At 33.5% G+C, this 20626-nt stretch overlaps 3 protein-coding genes across 14 annotated transcripts; all 3 read right to left on the bottom strand.

Annotated features, from left to right (window-relative positions):
• Nucleotides 1-1561: 1561 nt before the first annotated feature.
• LOC123216810 (squamosa promoter-binding-like protein 16) lies at nt 1562-5239 on the bottom strand. Of its 3 annotated transcripts, none has more exons than XM_044637389.1 (5): nt 4997-5239; nt 4808-4867; nt 3488-3892; nt 2561-2697; nt 1562-2384 (listed from the first exon to the last, which is right to left on the bottom strand). In XM_044637389.1, the coding sequence occupies exons 3-5, from the start codon at nt 3694-3696 to the stop codon at nt 1801-1803; spliced, it is 930 nt and encodes a 309-aa protein (XP_044493324.1). In that variant the 5' UTR covers nt 3697-3892; nt 4808-4867; nt 4997-5239; the 3' UTR covers nt 1562-1800. The 3 variants fall into 3 exon arrangements, with proteins under 3 accessions (XP_044493324.1, XP_044493323.1, XP_044493322.1); XM_044637388.1 differs by having other exon boundaries at nt 4808-4891; XM_044637387.1 differs by having other exon boundaries at nt 4808-5157.
• A 2708-nt stretch (nt 5240-7947) lies between these two features.
• Nucleotides 7948-17537, bottom strand: LOC123216808. 10 transcript variants are annotated; one of them, XR_006502341.1, is made up of 19 exons: nt 17229-17536; nt 16313-16386; nt 15830-15907; nt 15249-15324; nt 14680-14744; nt 13440-13541; nt 12911-13000; nt 12748-12822; nt 12610-12642; nt 12432-12512; nt 12117-12176; nt 11483-11545; nt 11320-11355; nt 11015-11235; nt 10616-10655; nt 10449-10501; nt 10055-10351; nt 9134-9208; nt 7948-8134 (listed from the first exon to the last, which is right to left on the bottom strand). XR_006502341.1 is itself a non-coding variant. In XM_044637386.1 (15 exons), the coding sequence occupies exons 1-14, from the start codon at nt 17269-17271 to the stop codon at nt 11032-11034; spliced, it is 1080 nt and encodes a 359-aa protein (XP_044493321.1). In that variant the 5' UTR covers nt 17272-17536; the 3' UTR covers nt 10679-10698; nt 11015-11031. The 10 variants fall into 10 exon arrangements, 1 of the variants encoding a protein (XP_044493321.1); XR_006502342.1 differs by having other exon boundaries at nt 8086-8134; nt 10449-10504; XR_006502344.1 differs by lacking the exon at nt 10449-10501 and having other exon boundaries at nt 8086-8134; nt 10055-10162.
• A 592-nt stretch (nt 17538-18129) lies between these two features.
• LOC123216269 (probable WRKY transcription factor 75) lies at nt 18130-19925 on the bottom strand. Its single transcript, XM_044636672.1, has 2 exons — nt 19419-19925; nt 18130-18684 (listed from the first exon to the last, which is right to left on the bottom strand). Exons 1-2 carry the CDS (start codon nt 19829-19831, stop codon nt 18507-18509), a joined length of 591 nt encoding a protein of 196 aa, XP_044492607.1. The 5' UTR covers nt 19832-19925; the 3' UTR covers nt 18130-18506.
• Nucleotides 19926-20626: the final 701 nt, after the last annotated feature.

The raw sequence follows: 20626 nt of genomic DNA on the forward strand, positions 1-20626 counted from the left end.
GTTAGCATAGCCGCTTTCTTCACGGAGACAGTTGACCTTACTGGAAGTCGATACAGCCTTTTGCAGTGATGAAGAATTTGTCACATCTGGGTGAGTAGTCAAATAACTCACTGAACCATTTCGATTATTCGAAAGCTGGGTTGGCCTCACCTTGTTATTTCCATTACGCTTGGTAAATTTAGAGAGAGTCATGACTAGCTTATTTCTCATCAACCCTCTTTGCTTCTGGTCTGTCTCCATTGATTGTGAAGATGATTTCTCAGTGTTATGCATCACACAACGCCTTCTACTTATTTATATATGGTGTGAATTGGGCAAAACTGTTGGTCGAGATAACGATGATTTCTTTCAATCCCAGATTTTGGATAATATTCTCCGGCTATTTTATGTTTTTAAAGTTCTGAAATGATATATTTGTCCAGATGTAGCCGAAAAGGAGACTCTATATATAACAGGTTTAAATTCAAGTTTTTGATTATATTTTAAGGTTAAATTTTTAGTTTATTTGGTTTAATAATTTTAAAAAATTTGATTTATTTGATATAATTGATTTTATTAAAAAAATAAAAAAATAATTTCACTCGAATCGAATGAATCCAATTATTAAAAAAAAAAATTTGTCAAGATGTGGATCACGTAGAACTTTTTAGGGGATTACATTCACAAGGACCAAGAAAGATCGGGGACGCTTTTTCTTTTTGGTGAGCTATGAAATGTTCTCATGTTAATGGCTGAAAGATTTGATCTTCAACTCTAAATTCCATAATATCTTCATAAAGCAAGCTCGATCTATGAACAAATCCTCCTAGAAATTACTTTATTTGGTCGGTCCCCATCACCATTTCGTTGGGTATCATTCGATTCTGCAGACCAGAACCGAATTTGCGTGCCTTGGATGCTTTATTCCCAACGAGTCATGACAGAAAGTGTGTTTGTGCAATGTGACAAAGATTTCACGACGAATAAACTGCCACCAGAGTTTGGCATTTTGAGGTGTGACGGCAATGCCACATTCTAGTGACGGCAATGCCCCACTCTGGCTCATACAAAATTTGGACATTCCATTTGTGAATTTTGATGCTGGGAATAACTGTGATGTAATGTAACCACAAGAAATTCGCCCACATCATGATATTGATGTGGTGGTAAACGGTGCCGTCACACCTCAAAATGCCACATTCTGGTGACAGTTTATTCGTCGTGAAATCTTTATCACATTGCGCAAACACACTTTCTGTCATTACTTGTTAAGAATAAAGCATCCAAAGCAAGACTATCCTTACCTATTTTAGATACATAAATATGTATAAACTTACACATGTTATCATATGATTTAATGTTATTTTGTTTTTAATTCAAAATCACTCTATCACATGATAATATGTATAAGTATATACATATTTGTGTACTTAAAATATATACACATAATTTTATTGATTTTATATTTTCACTAGTATTCTTAGTAATAATATTATGTGATTATTCATTCATTGAGGCGTTATCTACGTTTGTTTTGTATTTATTTTTTCCTGGATACTAAATTCGAATTCCCAAAAGTCACTGAAAATAATTATTTTGGAAATTTTTTATACAAATGATACGATGATAACATTGAAACCCACCACTTTTTGGGCTTCAAATAAATAGAATACAAGATCCCTCTACTTGCGAGGCTACAAGGATTTTAATAGGAGTACATGCATGAAATAACATAGAAATCTTACAGCTTGCAGTTGCTTCCACATTTTATTAAACTGTTTGGTAATAATGGGTCACAAGGAAAGCTGCAGATGGGAGACACTACTCCCAGGAGAAGGAGAGAGTCTGGTGAGTTCTACTTGGAGAGGATCCATCAGGACCCATATGAAAAATACCCTGGTTATGGTGGTTGGCATTGCTACTGATTTCTGTGACCAAAGCAGATTGTAGAGGCTCGCCATTCATTCCTTGATTACTGTAATTCAAACTTGGGATCAAGAACTGAGGGATTGAGTCAGACTGCAACATATTGCTGAAACCGATCTCCCGAGTCTCGGCTGGTGGCGATGACAGAAGAGAGAGAGCACAGCCTGAATCTATCACTCTGTTTAAACCATTAGAGCAGATTTTCTGGCTGCTCAAAGAGGAATTGGCACTCAGTTGTGGTTGATAGTTGGAAGTTCCTGGGAGTGTAGAATTGATTCCCTCTAAGAAGGGGAACTGCTTCCCTCCTTTGTAGTTGTGAGATGACGATTCATGAAACATGTTCCTATTGATCAAGTCCAACTGAGAGTGGTGGTTGTGAAACATCACTTCAGCTGTGGCTTTGACAACTCCAGCCCAAGCAGGTATCTCTGAGCTAGTTGAAAATACTTGAGGGCTACCGAATGGTATAAATCTAGTACCTACATATAAAGTTTTCCCTTATAATTGATATAAAATGTAATCTGCTATGCTAAGGCATCAAAGAATTGGCAGTGCATAATTTCATTCTGCAATCAATGATGGCCAGGAGGGGAACTTATTTTCAATATGCATAAACTATACATTGACTAAACTTTCAATTAAGAGGAATTTTAACCTTGGTAATCAGAAAGAAACCTCCCAGAGTTTAAGGACAGAGTTTCTGGCTGAGGCTTCCTACGGCGCCGGTTGTGCCCATCAAGCCGTTTCCTGCAGCTTCTCTTTCCATTATCGAACTCCGCCAATGAATGAAACCTGATAAGGTGTGTTCTCGAGAAACAAGAATTTTAACATTGTCACACCAAAAAAAAAAACTTCAACCAATACAGAAACAAATAAAAAAATTATCATGTACTGAGAAAATCAAAATAAAACATCCATTAGCTTGATGGTTCTACAAAGAATAGTCCGTTGGATAGGAATTACATAGCCGATGCCTGCTATTTCTGCTTAGAAAAACAAATCGTCATAAATAATATCCTGCCTCATCTAAACTAGGTGTTAAGTTCTGCAGATATATTCACCTGCCTAGACACAATTCAACCTCCAAAAGAACAAAAGCAGTCATTAGGTCTCCTGATCCACTAATAGAGCAGCATCTTGATAGCATAAAGGGCCGACTTGAAAGATTAATCAGTCTTCTAATTCCCACACCATTCATTGCAATAAAATGCTAACAACATAGATTATAGAAATCTACTCCTAAAAGTTTATCATCCATGCCTAATCTAATTTTTGCAACACAAGCTAGTATGCCCAAATTTAGAAATCTATTAAAAGTTTATTTATCATGCAACTCGGTGAACCTAGAAGATATATTAACTTCTAGAAAAAGAATATTACATCAAAAACAGCTGACAAAATCCTAAATAATCACAACATACAATTAAGAACTGGTGGAGACCAGAACAAAAGAAATAATCTGCTGTATCTACATTAAATTGAGTAACTGATATAAATTACAGAGAGTCAAAACTATAGAAGGGCAAAATTACTTGCATAAACATCCATTCTGTGTTAATTATATGAACATTCTCATTCATACCTGCTACACTGCTGGCAAAACCGTTGTTCTTGACCCTGAATGGTAACTTTTGGGGTCTTAGAATGGAGCTCACATACTTTATGGCGGCGATGATAGTCCCTGCATTTAGTAAGGTCTGCTGTGCACTCATCAACCAAGCAAGAAGGGACATGGGTCCCACTGCCAGGCGTTTTGGCCCTTTTTGAAGAACTAGATCTTGATAACTCCATCAAAGAGACCACAGGGCACTTATATTTCTGCTGCAAGCTGCCCTCCAAAACACCTAACTTGAGAGATTCAAGTTCAGCAAGCAACTCCTTGCAGCCTGGAGCTACTGGACCCAGCAACTAATGCTATAGGGAGAATGTCTTCTTTCTGGAAAATTGTCCTATTCATCATTTTCCTCGTTCTGCTCACACTAAATTCCTAGTGAAAGAGAACACAACTTATGAAACAGTGTATAGCAAGAATAAGATCTAGTATAAAATTTATTGTATCAGCTTTCTAGTCTTATTGTGGTTCTATTATCAACATTGTGAAAAGAATTCTCATGTGCTGCAGATAGCTTTTTACAACTGAAACAGTAAAAGATAATTTATACATTTTTTTCCCTAAGACACATGACAAAACTTCCAATCAAAAGAATGGCTTCCCATTTCTTTAATGGAAGAAAATTACTCGTAAAAAAATTTGCAGTGATAATTTACAGTAGAATGACAAAGAAAAAGATGTCTAGTTCATCTGTATCATGATATGTACATGTCCCATCACATGAGTCAGCACTATAATTTCCAACCACACTTAGCCACTAGCATCAAAAAGTTCTTTTCCAAGAAAGCTCTAAACATCCTCACAAAATTTTCATCTGAAACAGAAATTAAATTCATTAATAGACATCTTCTTTTTCTTCTTTTATGGGCAGAGACCGGCAAAAAATCGTGTTTGAATAAATTAAACACTTAAACAAGTTAATTTCCTGTATAAATGCTATCAAATAAAACTTAAGAAATAAATTTCGTTCTTTTATTTCAAAGCTCAGCCAAAAGTTTCCGCCCATCACCATTAGAAAGCTTATTTTTCCTCAAAAAAAAAAGAAAAGATAAACCAAAAAAATACAGAGACACACACATATATAAGACCGCATGCAATAATTTACACACATCTAGCTCTTGTAAAACGTGTTTTTTAAAATGATATGATTTCAACTGTAACAAGCAAGCAAAGTCATAAGAAACCCAAAAATTGTACATCGAACCATATAATGTCTGTAACTCCTAGATAGCAGCTAGAAATTTATAATTAAAAAAAACATTGTAAGAAAGAACCCATAAAAAAAGTAACCTGAAAGTCCCAGAAAGCAGGCACAGAAGAAGCAAGACTGTTGTGTTGGTAACTTCCACCCTGCCAAGTTGCATAAATAGACACCTAAAAAAGGTGGGAAGGTTCACACTAGCTGTTTGTTGTGTAATATAACAAGAATAATAGAAAAAATAAAACAAGGTACAGAAAAAACAAAAAATAAAAGGCAACCAGAGTTGATCACTGTCCGGTCGTTAATTAAGCAGCTACAACAGTAGCTAATTAAAAATCTAGTGAGGAAGAAGGAAGCTTGGAAGGGTCTAAGTGGTGGTAACAGGAGAATGATTGTTAGTAGCAAGAAGAATATAAATAATGTATAGAATTAGAGAGAAGTGAGTGAGGAAGAAAAGAGAGAGAAATAAGCAAGAGAGATAAGTCTTTGCAAGTCTTCTATTTCTACTTCCTTTTTAGGCGCTGCAGGGTTGGAAGTAGAGAAGAAAAGTATGTAAAATAATGTAGAAAAAATAAAACGAGTTAAAAAAACGAGTGGCGAGGAAGGAGACAGGGTGTAGTTGCTTTCAACTTTTCAAGTGAGATAAAGAAAAGTACGAAACTAAGCTAAGGTGTGTGACTATGACTATGAGTCTTCGTTGGTTTCGTATCCCATGACGTTCTTTCTCGGCTTTTGCCTCATCACTCTCCCTGGTTTTGGCTCTGTAACTTGTGAAGACTCCGTATGAATCGAATCATTCACAAATTCAATTCAATAATTACTATATTAAATGTATCAAAAACTTAATCTTAAAATACTGTTAAAAAATATTTGAACATGTCTTTTTTTTTTATAGAAACTTTCCATTACATCTCACACAACTCTTTGAAGACATTTTGGCTTGGTAACTTTGCTATTACAGGAATCCCCCTACCTATCAGAAGAAAGAAAAAACATTAATTTTTTTCCTTTTGGAAAGAATAAAATTTATTTGCACGAGGAAAAATTGATACCACACATGGGATCGGTGAGCTATGAGTTTGTGGATGCTATAACAGGGAATAAAGATTACGAAGAAGAAGAAGATGATAACAGTGAATGAGGCTTCCCCTTATGATAAATCTGAAAATCATTTAAATTGATCTGTAATGTAGAGATAATGAATGATGTCTGTCATACAGCTCCAAGATAGAAGGCACTAGCACGCTCAATTGCACGAGTGTTTTCCAAAAGAATTTATGTCTCATCTTTATCTTTTTTTTCACATCCAACATCTCAATTTATTTTATTTTCGTATTTCCCAATCACGTGTCACCAATCATGAAATCCATTTTGAATAAACTAAAAACATTAAAAAATAAGCTTAAAGACGGGCTTCATTTAAAGTCTAACCTCCTCTCCTGTACGGCTGCAGTGTAATTTCTGAAGCTAGTGTAAACTTTTGACATGGGCTTTCCCTTTCATCTAATTTCACAAAAAAAGTATATTCTGATACCCATTCTAGTTAGTTTATCACCCACAACACAAACCCACCTTCAGGAACTTGACTTTCGGATAGAATGCTATACCCATAATCATTATGTTGTTAAAATAATAACCATGCTCTATAAATTCACTAATGCCTCTCTCGAAGAACACAACAGGAAGGATGCTATAAATTTCTAAGGCCAAAAGACTTATTCCCACTCATGGTTTGATATAATTCCAAGCTTTCATATGTTAACTTTTAAAAACTTAAAATTTTACTTATGAATCAATTTTTGTTAAAATTCTTAATTAAATATAAAGATAAAACTATTAGTTTAACACTAATATAAAAAATATATAATTTATTATATTTTCTATTTAAGTTTTAAAAACTAATAATTTTACTTCTGTTTAAAGTTTTTTAATTTTAAAAAATCACATTCTCTTTTCCCTAAACTTAAGGTTTTTTTTTTAATCTCATTGACAACCTTCCCTTTCAACCCTAAACCGTCACCGTATCTCTGATTACAAGATCTTCATCTAGATTTGACAAATCCAAACAATTCGTCTAGATGCATTGTTGTCCAAACGAAACTTTTTCTAGATGATGCTTTATCTTGACGACGAAGGCGTCATCTAGACAATGACACTTTCAAACAAATCTTTTGGATTCATCAAACAAACAAAGATCTCATGGTAGGAGAGATGATGACAGTTTAGGATGAAAAAGATAGGATACCGAAGATGGTAACTAGAGAGGTCAATGAAAAAAAACCCTAGATTTGGTGAGAAGGGCATAACATGTGATAATTTTTTAAATTAGAAAACTTCATATAAAGATGAAATTTTTAGTTTAAAAAATTTAAAGAAAAAATATAATAAATTATATATATTTTTAATAATATTATTAAAATAATATTTTATTTTTATATTTAATTAAGAATTTTAATAAAAATTAATTTATAAATAAATTTTAAATTTTAAAAAATTGACAAATAAAAATTTAAAATTACATCAAACTTTAGACGAGAACAAGTCTTATGGCCAATTTCTAATAACAAAAAACAACACGAGCTACAAAAATGGAAACTTTTGTAATGGTAATGATCGAGCTGAGCAAAAAGCCTTTTTGTGCAACACTAGGTCATAAAGAGCATGCTATACCTGTAGACTTGTCAACTCTACACTCTCTCAAAAGTAAATGACTATTTGTTTTATGATGAGGACAGAGTAAATTAAGGAAAATGTTATGAAGTGTAAATTTTTACTTTTCGGTCTTTAATAAAAATGTGTTCAAAAATAAAGTACCATGTCGGTCCTCTTCCATTCAACCCTGCAGCTCCTACTCCAAGAGGGGCTGCGTCAATAGAATGGGTCCCAAACACAATAAATTTTTTCTTAGTTCTCCATCCACTACTTCACCATGTTATTAAGTGGCTCCCAAGCCACTGTGCGGAATTTATTATGGCTTGGTTTCACTACCATTCAAAACGAAGATTCCTTACGTAATTTTGTAGACGAACTAACTTTGGTCTTCATAGAGTTTACAAAAGACGAGTGTTTGAGCCATATCCCCTAAGACTAAGACTAAGCCAGACAATATAAGCCATAGAGCTGTGACAATAACATCAACCCATCAAACGTACTTTCTTCTAGTGATTTTATATTCTCAATTAGAATTCTTTTTTGAAGGCTTAAGTTTAATCATTATGGAAACTGTGACGTCTTCGTGGAAACCAGAATTTAAAAATACTTATATTGGCAGAACCCATTTTTCATGTTTCACGACCATAAAAAAAATCAACATGCTAGAATAAATATACTAACATAGTTCATAAACAATCAAATACAAACACCATACTTTATTGATGAGCATGTGAATACGAATGATTGCGTACTCCAAGTCTTACCTGAAAAGTAGTATTATTAGTATTATAATAAATGATTGATAGCTTGAATCAAATGAAAGTGTTAACAGTATAAATTGTGTTTCACGCGGGAGGGCATATGATGCTCTACCTCAACCACTCATCAATAATTAAAAACAACTTATCAACGTCAAACATTTCGTCGTTCACTTGCACAAATGGAGCACAATTTCTAAAGAAAGTAAATAGCACCATACGTTTTTTCATGGCTATAATATTATGTCCAAATATTAACAAATTATATCCATATTGATGCTGATCAATTTAAGAAGAAATACATCTAATAACTCCAAGGGAAAAAAGATCAAAAAGTTTATTAGCAAGTTCTCCAATTTGCTTGGATCGGTTAGATCTACTTAACCAAAACCACCGGTAAGCACAACTAATCTAAAACATTAATCTTGAACAAATGGGAGGTGGACACCTGGAGAATTTAAGAGCTGGTCCCAATTCGCAACACTCAGTAGTCCCATCCCATGAATGAAAACTAAGTTCCTATCAGATATTGCTTACTAACTACAACCAAATGGAGGGAAAGGGTTGTTCGGTGGAGAAGCATTTACCCTCAACCAACCAAACGCATTTGGGATCAAGAGTTTCAACTACCCATGTGCTGTTTTTATCCTATCGGGCAGAGTCTCTAATATATATGTTATTGGCTTTCATAGCTAAACACAACCACAACGGTTCCCCTAACAAATTTTAAATGCCAATGGGGCAGGGCACTCTCTATTAATCATAAGGTCTATTTAACTCCCATATGTGAGTGCCATTTTGCATCTTTCAGATCAGAATAAGTACTTTCTCAGAGCCTTCAACAAAAGATCTAGATAAACAATGTTTAGATTAATTCAGTTCAGATTATTAGATTAGAATACATCAGTACTTCAACTTGCTTTAATACATTAACTTATTTGTATAAACAAATTTTAAAGTACGAAGGACTACCAAGGGAGGCTAAGTCCACAATTAAATACAAACCTCATACGGTCCACTGCATTAGTAATATTCGGGTAGATGCCGGAAATTCCGTCTCTTTTATGCCCCTGCATTGCTCTGACAGTCGATTTAAAAAAAAGTGTAAGCATATAATCAAAAGAAAACATAATTTTCAACTAAAGGCTTTCAGGACTCCATAATAACTTTCCAAAAACTTGGCCCCTGCAGCCTGAAACCGGGTCAGGTTGACTTATACACACAAGGAAGAATGGGTTTGTAATGTAGCCCTGTCCAAAAGGTCAAGAAAGAATTCAGGAAACAAGGATTTGGCGTGCCTAAGTCTATATTTTTGTTAATTCTCTATACAATCAAATTGGAACATTAAGTTCATGATTATTATATTGCAATTTAAATTCCTTTGAACTGCTATATCACTGAAGAAAGGGAAGAAATTGAACAATAGGAGATCTAATAATGACGCCCTGTTATCGAACAAGCACATGTCACTGACTCATGCCATAAATGACTTCAGCCCACCTTTTACACGCAGGAATTAAGGATGTAATTTAATCAAATCTATTAAATTTATGCAACCGGATCTCTACTATTCACACATTTTGTTGTCTATAACCCAAAGGCTGCTAACACTAAAAAGTAGCATGAACCAAGAGACAGGTGATAGGTATAGTTTGACAATTAATGTTGGAATATAGTGTTAGAATTCACAGATCTAATCCTTTACACCTTGAAGGAGATTCAACTGTCTCAGAAACAGCTAAAGTCATACATGTAATGCCAACAAACATCTTGTTTGGATTTGGTACACATTCTCAATAAAAATAATGATAAAAAACTATTCCTTCAAATATTCATGCTGAAAACCGAATAGCTAGATCTCACTTATATGCATGTCCACACAAGATGAGGAATTAAGCAAAGTGAATATCATAATACAGTATTTACCTTAGATTGCAAAATCTTCTGGCTCTCGCTGAAGTATTGGTTTGGATGATTGATGCCAGTATCACATAAGGAGCCACAAACAGCTTCAAACGCTAATGTACATGCCAACTGCACAAATTCACCACATTTTTCACAACTAAGTCAAGTGAAACAAAAGCAGATGCATCTAAAAGCAAGTTTTGGAGTGACTGATAATCTATTGCCTGATAATGCCTATTTCACACTTTATCCATTACATCTTCTGTTGCTCGACTACCTACTCCAAATCTACCAATTGCAGCCCATAAGTTTTCCTCACTATTGCATACGAAAGCCACAGAAGAATCAGTCCACATGTAAAATACACCATCCATATGTTTACAATATAGGAGTCATAGTACATTACAGAATTAACCTGAAATGACTTGAATGGATTGGATTTTAGTGTTTAAAAGTTCTGATCTAGGCCTGCTAAACAAATGTTTTCCCAAGAGAGCTAGTTAGGAGAATCATTTTTCTGTTGTGCGTAGCTGGAGTGTACATTAAATGATGGGAAAAATTATTATACAGTACAGAATTAACCTGAAATGACAATACGGGCAGCTGTGATGATCTCCCACACCTGGAGTTGAAACGATTTTCAGACAAGAATAAGGTGTATAATCCTATTCCAGCATTTGCAACCAATGAACAATTATTAAAAAAAATGTTATAATGCACACAGAAGTTTCAAAGAGAAAATAAAGGGTCAAAGGTCAGGACCTATAAAAATAATATCTACTGATATTATTGCTAAAACCATTATACACCTTATAGGTCAGGACCTATAAGGTGTATAATCCTATTCCAGCATTTGCAACCAATGAACAATTATTAAAAAAAATGTTATAATACACACAGAAGTTTCAAAGAGAAAATAAAGGGTCAAAGGTCAGGACCTATAAAAATAATATCAACTGATATTATTTCTAAAACCATTACCTTTGTTATTTTACTGCTCATTGCTGTCCACTTGAAAGTGCTAGTTCTGCAACTGCATTTTTTGAACTGCACTGTCTTGTCAAAACTGAACCACGAAAACGTTTCCCGAGCCCAAGCACTCCATTACTTGAAGACCTCTTGCTCCAGTCTTCTGAAGCTCCGTTTCCATTAGGAACTCCAAAACTTGTTGACTCACCCACTTCTGAAACTTCACTAAAATCCTACAAAAAAGACTTGGAAGTTATTGACGCTCCATAAATATTACATAAAAGGAAAACCACAAAGTAAATTATTAAGAGTTTCACCTTCAGGCCAGAGGGTGAGACAGAAGGCCACTGACCCTGCAGAAGGTCAAACCAAGACAAGTTTATTTCTTACCAAAATGGAAGATTAAAAAGAAACTACTTATCCCCATCCCTTTAATATTTTTATCCTAACCATGTTCATGTAGGTAAAAAGTCTTCAAACCTTCTGAGATCCATTAGAATTGGATGGAGATGGCAGCTCAAGCGACAGAGGCAAAGACCCGGTCTGCAAAAGCACAAGTGGAGAATAGCAAGAAAAAGTTCACAGAAAATATCAGTAAGAAAAATACTAGCAACATATAAACACATAAAGAACTAAACAAACAGTTTGATGGGGAATTTTTTGTCTATGGTGAGGCAACTGAACAATGCATTTAATCTACATTATTAACGTTTCAATTTCATGAACATAACTTCTTTTTGCAAAAACACTAACTACCAAAATGACCAATCTTTCAAACACAATTTGGGTTATAACTGATCCATACTGGATTAACAGTAGAGGAAGGCTGTGAAATAAATTAAAAAGAAAAAAAAAATCTGATTGAACAAGGAGCACAACTGTTTAAAATCAACTGCAACAGAACAGGTCACAAGAAATATATACATTCACACCTTCAAATCTAACAACATATTTTTTTCTGGTGAAAAAGAAGATTTAAATAATAGACAATGAAAATCATTTTTCTTGTTTCTTTGATATGTAGCCTGTGTACTTATTTAATAAGAACAACATATATTAAACTAGTATTAAAGCATTGTCCATCGTTCCCTCAAAAATCAGGGGCAAAAATTACCCTTGATGGTGTAATTGTTGGTGATTCAAGAGTTTTCTTGGAGGAACTGCAATGCAAAGCCTGCAGGGTTCAGAGAAGCATTGTTTCATGAAAAAATAAAATAGGCTGAAAAGAAAATACGGAAATATAACAATCTAGAAGGAAGATAAACAAAATTTAAACTTGAAACTTTTAAGGCATCATGGAGTTTAAAATCTTTTGAAGAAATTATGCAACGCCACCACAATGAAACTGATTCAACAAATACTATGGCTTAAATTGTCCTGGATCTGACAAGTAATGTTATACAAAATGAAGAGCAGGACCAGTTCATGCCTGAATATGCTCTGCAGTTCCACCACTTCCCTGTCTTTGGGCATAATCACACAACTTCAGCACTCCTTGGGTTGTGTAATCCTAAGCAGACAATCAGAAGCCATATCCATTAGCATAAGCAGTGTAAATAAAATGTTAATCACAGCAGAACAATTTAGATTGTAAACATAGAAGTTACCTGCTTGCCTTCTATTTCACTAAGCTTCACTTCCTGAAAGAACCAAATGAAAAGAGAGGCTTAAGTTCAAATCCAGAACCCACATTTTTTTTAATAGTTAGGTAAAAGAATAAAGTTATAGTTCTGTAGATTGCTCACCAGACTTTGAACGACCTCACGAACAGACTGAAATTCCTCACCTATCATCCTTGATCTTCCTTGAAGTATAGAAACCTAAAAGGCTTGATAAGTTCATAAATAAATTCAAAATATCTGTGGTATTATTAAAGCATATGCTATAGCTAATATCCATTAACCACACCTCTTCCTGTGTAGCCTGAGATATTTCTGCTACTCTATTCACATCATGATCCACCCTGGTAACCTTTGAAGACAACTGCCTCTGGGCAGACTGGAAGAGAGAAAGAAAAAGGAAAAAAACATCAATTCAGATTCCATAATTCTTACAATTTTTATCATACTAGCACAAATATATAAAAACAAGTAATTATTGCCAGCAAAAAATTTCAATACTTCTACTATAACAACCTATGGAACACTGTCAAGCTTTTTTGCTAAAATTTAGAAGTTATAATGAATTCCTACCATTACTATCATATTATAGCAATAACTGAAGCTTCTAAAGATAAATAATAAAGAGAAACAACATTAAAAAGATTGAAAAAAAGAACCACATTAATATCCAACTCAAAAGAATCAAGTACCAACATATCTTTATTTATGTGACAGTTTAATATATTATACTATCAATCATTAGAAAAATCACCAAAAAAATATAAGCACATAACATTGCAAAAACAAGCATGACAAAAGTATAGGAAAAAACTTGCCGAGATTGAAGAATAAACATCCTCAAGCTGTTTGGATACAACACCGCAGGCATCAAATAAACTACGTTTAGTAGCAAATCTCAGATCAGGAAGCTTCCAGCCCTGAGAACATTCACAGAATATATGGATTAAACAGATTCCAAAACAACAAAAAAGTTGTGAAGCTGAAAATATATTAATTAGACATAGAATCATAGACTAGAATGAGATGGCAGAGATAGAAATATGCCAAAATTATAATACTGAGAAAACAAGAGGCAGAACTACAGTGCTTAGACAGATTAGGAAGCAGTGTCTCATGAACCGTATAAGAACTGCAAGGAACTAAGAATTTAAACATTTTGAGACATACTTGGAATTAGTTTAACAGGTAATAGGAATGGGTGAGATGATTATATGAGAAGCACAAGAGTTTGAAGATAATTTGAATAAAATAAGTGATTCAGAATTCAAATAATTAATTTCCTTGGATGAGTTTTTGGTTAGTAGGTTAACTTTTTTGTAGTCAAGCAACAGCTTTGTGAAAGATATCAGAGCAAATTGTTACTAAAAGAAAGAAAATAACAGAGGATTGGTGCTACATGCATTCACAAAAATGGTAGCATGGAAGCAGTCATTTGTCTTCATTATTGGATTAAAAAAGATGATTAAGACAAGAACAAGAAATGTTTTCTAGCAGAAAGGAAAAAAAATTTGAAAAAACAAAAGGTAGGAGCCACATGAATGCAACTGTTTGGATAAAAACTCTTGCCTAGAGAAGAGAATATGTTGAGAGGTGAGAGGTGTAATTCCGAGATAAATTTAAGAATCAATGAGCATAGTATGTTCTTCAATTACCAGAGGTCAGTCATATTTCACTCTGAAATACGTTTCTACAGGATCTAGACCCCATGCAAAATTTTAATTAGACATCAGGTTACATTTGATAAGGATAAAAAATCATGGGTCAAAAGAGAAACACTAAACTGTAAAATTCAGAGTACAATGACAACATTTCAACTACAAAAATAAAAAAATTCCAGAAATTCAGCCAAACCAAGCAGAAGACTCTAAAGCATGCATGATAAATTAACGTGCCATAAAATGCACACAGTAAATCATCACTGAGTATGCATGACTAATATTGGCTATTTAAGAAGGAAAAAAATGACACAAATTTGGTGATTGGGATCATATATCAAACATTTCTCTATGTTATGGGAAAATGATGTATAAATTTGAATCATCTCCCAGAGCATACCTTCCACCAAATGTAGCCATATCCAACTACTACAACAACAATAATTATGCCATACTTTGTACCACCTGCGCATGATAATAAAAATTAGAGAGGATGCTCATGAGCTAATAAATTACAAGAACATTAAAAGATTAAAAGAAAATACTGCTATCAAGCAAGGGAACCAATAGTGTTATAAGTAAAATAAAAAAATACAGTAATCCAAGATTTCTAAGGTTGTTGTATAGCAACTGACAGAAAAACCACGGCAATACATGGGCATCAAATAAGAATGAAAATTAATGGTTAAAAGAAGAAATCATCATCAGTCACATGATTGACTGAGCAACCATCTGGAGACATATTTTTGAATAATTCAAAGGTAAAGAGATCTTGAAGAGTATGGAAACCCACAAGCACATCAGTGTATTTGGTTGGTAACAGTGTTGCACATTTCCCATGAGGAATTTATGTACAAAATCTTAATAGCAAATATTCAATAAAAAAAATTCTAATTGGTAAAACGCAGTGTAAAAGTGGAAGGTGAATAATATATTTTCCTTAAGATGTAAGAGTATGTATGAAATAACCTGATCCACTTCCAGTTACAACAGTAATTGGAGAGTTAAAATTCAAGCTATCCAGCTCCTTTCTTAGATAATTAACCTGAAAAAGTGAAAAGTTCCACCACAACCTCGATTTACAAACTCTAATGCTATCTATCAGATGACAAAGAAATGTTACTCCAAAAAAAATAATGAGCTTATTTTGAACCAGGGAACCACAAAAGAATGAGACTTTAAACCCTTGGATCAGCAAACAAGTCATAGAATAAAAAAATTTTAACCTGCCAATCCATCTATAACTGGAACAGATCCATGAACCAAATTACAACCTACATTAGGAACATCTAAAAGTATTTTACATACCCATACTCGGTAAAATTGAAAGAAAAGAAATAAATGCCTCAATAAACAAATTTTTCCCAACCTCTTCCCCCATACCCCCCAGAAAAAAAAATGAGGTAGCAAGTGTACACTCATGATTTTCCAAATAACCAAGGCACACTCAACATTATGTGAATAAAGAATGCAAAGTTCTATTCCTTCTCCAAGCCTTCCTGTGATGAACATATGAATATGAGAAACACAACAAGGTGTCAAATGCAAACCTGAGCTATCAAAGTGTCATTCTGTGGCTTGCTAGCAGACAAATGAGATTCAACTTGTTTAATTGAATTGGAGAAAATCTGTGACAGACAAAAAATTTTCAGAACATAAGTAGTCTGCTTGAGACAAATTTATGGTAACAATTACAACATAAAAGAGGGAGTATATTACAAGGTAATATTGACCACAGCTTTACATGCTCAGAAAAACAGCCAGAAACAGAATATTAGGCTCTAACACCATACATCATTACCGTGACTCTTCTCTCAAAATGAGTTTTTAATTTTTTTCAAATATTGCGTAATCCCCCAGCCCAAGGAAAAACAAAGATAATGGGAAAGAATTTATCAACAAACAAATCAACATTGAAAACAAAATATAATGAAATCTACAAGTGAACATACAAATCAATGCACCATTATTTCCAACTCAATATTATTGTTAGGCACCCAGAAGAACAAAGCTTGTTGTAGTTAAAAAAGTACCTTTAAAGCACCCGAAACCAAATCAGAAACATTTGAAAGGCGCCCTTCTTTTGCAAGAACTGATCCAACAATACCTGAAAGACAAAATATCTGATTTAGTTGAAATGTTCTTCTGACCCAATTACCCAAACATAATGAATCAAAAAAGTAAACTAAATTTTACAGAATCAATGACAACCAAATACCACTGGATATGATTGTATCCTAAGTGCAAATAAAAAGTCAATAAAGCATAGGACTAGCTGATTTGCCATAAATTTTATCACCCTGACATAATTAGCCTTTGGATGAAAGTAAGAACCCAGGACAAGAATGAAAACGAAAATGGATATTATTCTCAGCTCACACAAGACAACCTATTTACTAGTCAAAAATCTGAACAAAGGAATAACTGAAACTTCCTATCACATAGCGATTAGGTGATTATTGCTGTGCTTACAAATCAATTTTTAAAATCACTCTAAAGTCACAAGTTCCGTTGAAAATTTTAGGTAAAAATCGTACCAGCAAAATCACAACAGTTGTAAACTATTCATCATCACTCCCTTTTCATCTGAACACTCCTAGAATCAGCTTATCTAACCGAACAACAAAATCTTGACTCAGTCTAACTACATTGAGAACACAATCACTCTGTCAAACCCAACTCTGAAGTCCAATGCTATCTCGAATAACTACAGCACAAACATAATAACAATGCCCTAAACATAGCTCCAATTAACCATAACTTATTCCGATGGCATCACTCAACAGACAATAATTTATTCAACTAAGGATCCATGGTTTATCCAAAAGAAAACCTAAAATTTGATCCAACACTAGTATTATAACTAATGACAAGATGCAATAAAACGATTACATCGAAATAGGCAAAAACGAGGGAGATAAAAAAGAGAAGAAAATAAATTGTACGAACCTGCCCCAAGAAGGATTGTTAACTTGCCGAGAGGAAGAGACATGACCGGGAGTTTATCAATTCGTTTATTAATTTGACTGTAATCTTATATGAATGTATTGTGAAGAGTGTGCTATGAGCTAGGATACGACATGAGAATTTCCAAATTCAATTGGAATCGCAGAGTTTGAAAATAAGTAAGATTAACAAGAAACTGGAACACGGGTTTGGCTCGCTAAAGTGAGGAATGTGGGCGGGTGAGTGGGCTAATGGACTTCTTCCAATCCTCCCCTTCGCTTTCGGGATTATTTACAAGAAGACGACCTTCGGTCCGATGATACTCCTTATTACACAAGCGTCAGTAAATGTATATTTTTTACCGGAGTAAATATTACATTTGAAATTATTTAAATTTTTTATGAGAAAAAATCAATTTACCCCTCTTAGTTTCCGAAATTTATCGGATTGTCATGACATTTATCCTACCCCTAATTTTTCACAGATGATTAAGTATGACATAAAATCGCAACTCCATTTTTTCCCCTTTTTGGTAAGAGAAAATCTCACTTTAATTGAATATTTTTTTGAGATTGGATTAATTATACCAAACAAATAAAATTTTAATAATTTATTTTACAATTATAATACTAATAAATTAAAATTTTAATATTAAAATATCATCACAAAAGACTTGTATTATTAATCTTATGCTTGTAATCTCTATCTTTTGTCACTTGATATTTTTATTTTATTTTATTTTTTAATTCAAATTCAACCATTTTACCACACTTGGCTGCAGTAATTTCTGATAAAATAAATAACCAAAAAAAATTAACTGAAAGACAACTATTATACATTTCACTTATATTCGTGGTTCAAAATGTGCCTTTCTGAACTGTAATCTGATGGTAGATACTGAAAGTAAAAACAAAGGCAATCTGAATAATTAGTTAAATGTAAATAATTTCTTCATTCCTACAACACATTTTATTTGTGGCTTAAATTCAATAGTACATAATTTACATTAAAAACAAAATCTGCATTTGATGAAGAGTAAAAATATTGTATTGGCTCCGGAGGTTAACTTAAGTGGTGAAAGGTTTGCAAATGTGTTTGAATGATTCCAACATGATGTATCATAATAAAGTTTATCTCTGATTTATCTGATTTGTAATTGTAGACCCCCGAGGTTTTACTGTCCAAATTCCTCCTTTTAACACAATACATACATACATACATACATGTGTGTGTGTATATATATATATATATATATATATATATTGTATCGATTGTGAGGAGTTAATAAGAAGTGTAAATTTGCAACTGGCTCAAGATGTGCTCGAAGTTGTCAGTAGAGTTTTGTATTGGATGTGAATGCATGCCTTCATAAGTTGTCACCACCACGCCTTCGTCTTTTGTTAATCGTTGAACTTGCTTCTTCACATTGCAGCCTTGATGGGTACATCGGTAGTAGCTTCTGCAGATTATTAATAAACATAGATAATAATTAACCACGTCATTAAAGATTATTAATTATGCTAAACTTAACCTAATAAATCCAGAATATTACGTGAACTACTACTCCTTCTAACACTTTTAAGTAACATCACTGTGATGCCAATATAACATGAAACTTTAATCCTTTTATGGTCTTGACTTAATTGGCAAGCTCCATTCAATGTTGCAATGCCAGTTAACAGTTAGAATTTAGCTTAAGAAGTTGTTGCCACTTGCTATCATCGCCATGAAATTCAATAACTCTCGGCTATACTATGTATGTACAAGTTCACACACTGTAGATTCAATTTTTGACACCAGTTAAGTTTGTCTAGTATCGGATGATTTAATATATACCTTATAAATTTTTATATTAATTTAAAAATAAAACCATTGATATATATACTTTTCCGATATAACATGTACGTTAAAGTATTATAAATTTAATAGAGACTTAAATTATATTTTTTTAAATTCTAATATTTTACTAATTTTACTAAATTTTTAATTAATTTCACATATATTTATCAAGATACCTTGTATGATTAACTAAGATATTTTTTTTATGGCAAAATAATCTCGTAATATTGGAATACGGTATATCTGATCTCCTATCAATTTAATTAGATATATCGAAAGGAAAAGGTGTTCTAGCAATCGATGAATGAAAGAGATGAAGGAAAGAAAAAGAAGTTAAAGAAAGAAACTAATTACCTTGGAAATTTGTTGTTTTTGACAGCTTTTTGTCCATATTTTCTCCATCTATACCCATCGTCAAGAATATCAACCTGGCTTCGTGTTTGAAATGCGTATCTAGGCTTGCTTATCTTCTTCCCTGACCCCTTTTTCTTTCCTAAATTCTCGCCACTTTCAGACCCTGCAAAACTTTTGCTCTGAATCATGCTGCTGTTGTTGCTAAAATTTAAACCAGCTGCAGGAACTTTCATCTCTGGCATTAATCCCAGGAACCCACTTGACTTGTTACTTTGAAAATCACTAAAATTAGCTTGAGGACTCACCATAGTCAATGAACCCGATGATGCTGAAGATGAAGGGGGAAAAAATGGTTGACAGTTCTCCATGTCAAACAGAGAGCCTGGAACCAAAGTATGAATATATGAGTACATCAACCAAATTTATATATATATATATAAAAAGCTGTTGGATTAGAGGAAAAAGAAAGGCGGCCTAATGGCTAAATTGCTAGCGCTGGGAGGGCCTGGCAACTTCGGTCTTTATCCTGTGGTTTGGTGTCTTAAATGGCGAGTAAAATATTACAAATATTTGTCACATTACTGTAAAAAAAAAAGGGGAAACTGAAAGGTCTCTTCACAAATGTTCAAACTATAGCTATTGGTTGGTATTGACCAAACTCACGTTCCGTGCAAAAGTACTTCTTCCCTCTGGAAAATGGATGATGTGAGCAAAACCATCCATTTTACTGTAGATATGTCTTTGCGTTAGACAGAGAAATTCCAAAATTATTTTCGTACTTACACCCATTTAAAAAACATTACAAAAATTAAAGAAAAACGCCAATGCATCATTAAGATTACTAAAGATGGGCACTTGCTACATATATTTAAAAAAAATATATTAATTAATTGTTAAAATAAATATTGATACAAAGTGGAACGCCTCTTTCATATTGCTTTTGGAACCTTCACAGGAACATCTGCATTATTTGTAATTTTATGGAGTGTTGTTCAAAGTATGCAAGATTTTGTGGAATTCAAAGGCTGTGGAAACTAAAACTTAATGATAGTTTGTTGTAGTTTGAAATTTATTCGGTCAGAGGAGGCGCGGGACGGGAGCGGCTTTTGATTTTGGTACACTAGGGATTAATTAAACTCTTAATTATTGATGATTAAATTAAACATGTATTTTATTATTATAACGTGTTACCAACTTTTCACTGCCAC

Source organism: Mangifera indica, chromosome 5 (genome assembly GCF_011075055.1).
Source record: "Mangifera indica cultivar Alphonso chromosome 5, CATAS_Mindica_2.1, whole genome shotgun sequence".
NCBI classification, from domain to species: Eukaryota; Viridiplantae; Streptophyta; class Magnoliopsida; order Sapindales; family Anacardiaceae; genus Mangifera; species Mangifera indica.

What these genes read in the sequence shown, in the direction of transcription:
- LOC123216269 (XM_044636672.1), bottom strand. Translation starts at nt 19,831, where the DNA reads ATGTACTCATATATTCATACTTTGGTTCCAGGCTCTCTGTTTGACATG. An exon ending in AAAAACAACAAATTTCCAAG is followed by an intron (nt 18,685 to 19,418) that starts GTAATTAGTTTC and finishes AATAATCTGCAG; the next exon opens with AAGCTACTACCGATGTACCC.
- LOC123216810 (XM_044637389.1), bottom strand. Translation starts at nt 3,696, where the DNA reads ATGGAGTTATCAAGATCTAGTTCTTCAAAAAGGGCCAAAACGCCTGGC. An exon ending in TTTTGCCAGCAGTGTAGCAG is followed by an intron (nt 2,698 to 3,487) that starts GTATGAATGAGA and finishes ACACCTTATCAG; the next exon opens with GTTTCATTCATTGGCGGAGT. An exon ending in GTTTCTTTCTGATTACCAAG is followed by an intron (nt 2,385 to 2,560) that starts GTTAAAATTCCT and finishes CTTTATATGTAG; the next exon opens with GTACTAGATTTATACCATTC.
- LOC123216808 (XM_044637386.1), bottom strand. Translation starts at nt 17,271, where the DNA reads ATGTCTCTTCCTCTCGGCAAGTTAACAATCCTTCTTGGGGCAG. An exon ending in ATGGCTACATTTGGTGGAAG is followed by an intron (nt 13,542 to 14,679) that starts GTATGCTCTGGG and finishes GAATGTTCTCAG; the next exon opens with GGCTGGAAGCTTCCTGATCT. An exon ending in ATTCTAATGGATCTCAGAAG is followed by an intron (nt 11,356 to 11,482) that starts GTTTGAAGACTT and finishes GACCTTCTGCAG; the next exon opens with GGTCAGTGGCCTTCTGTCTC.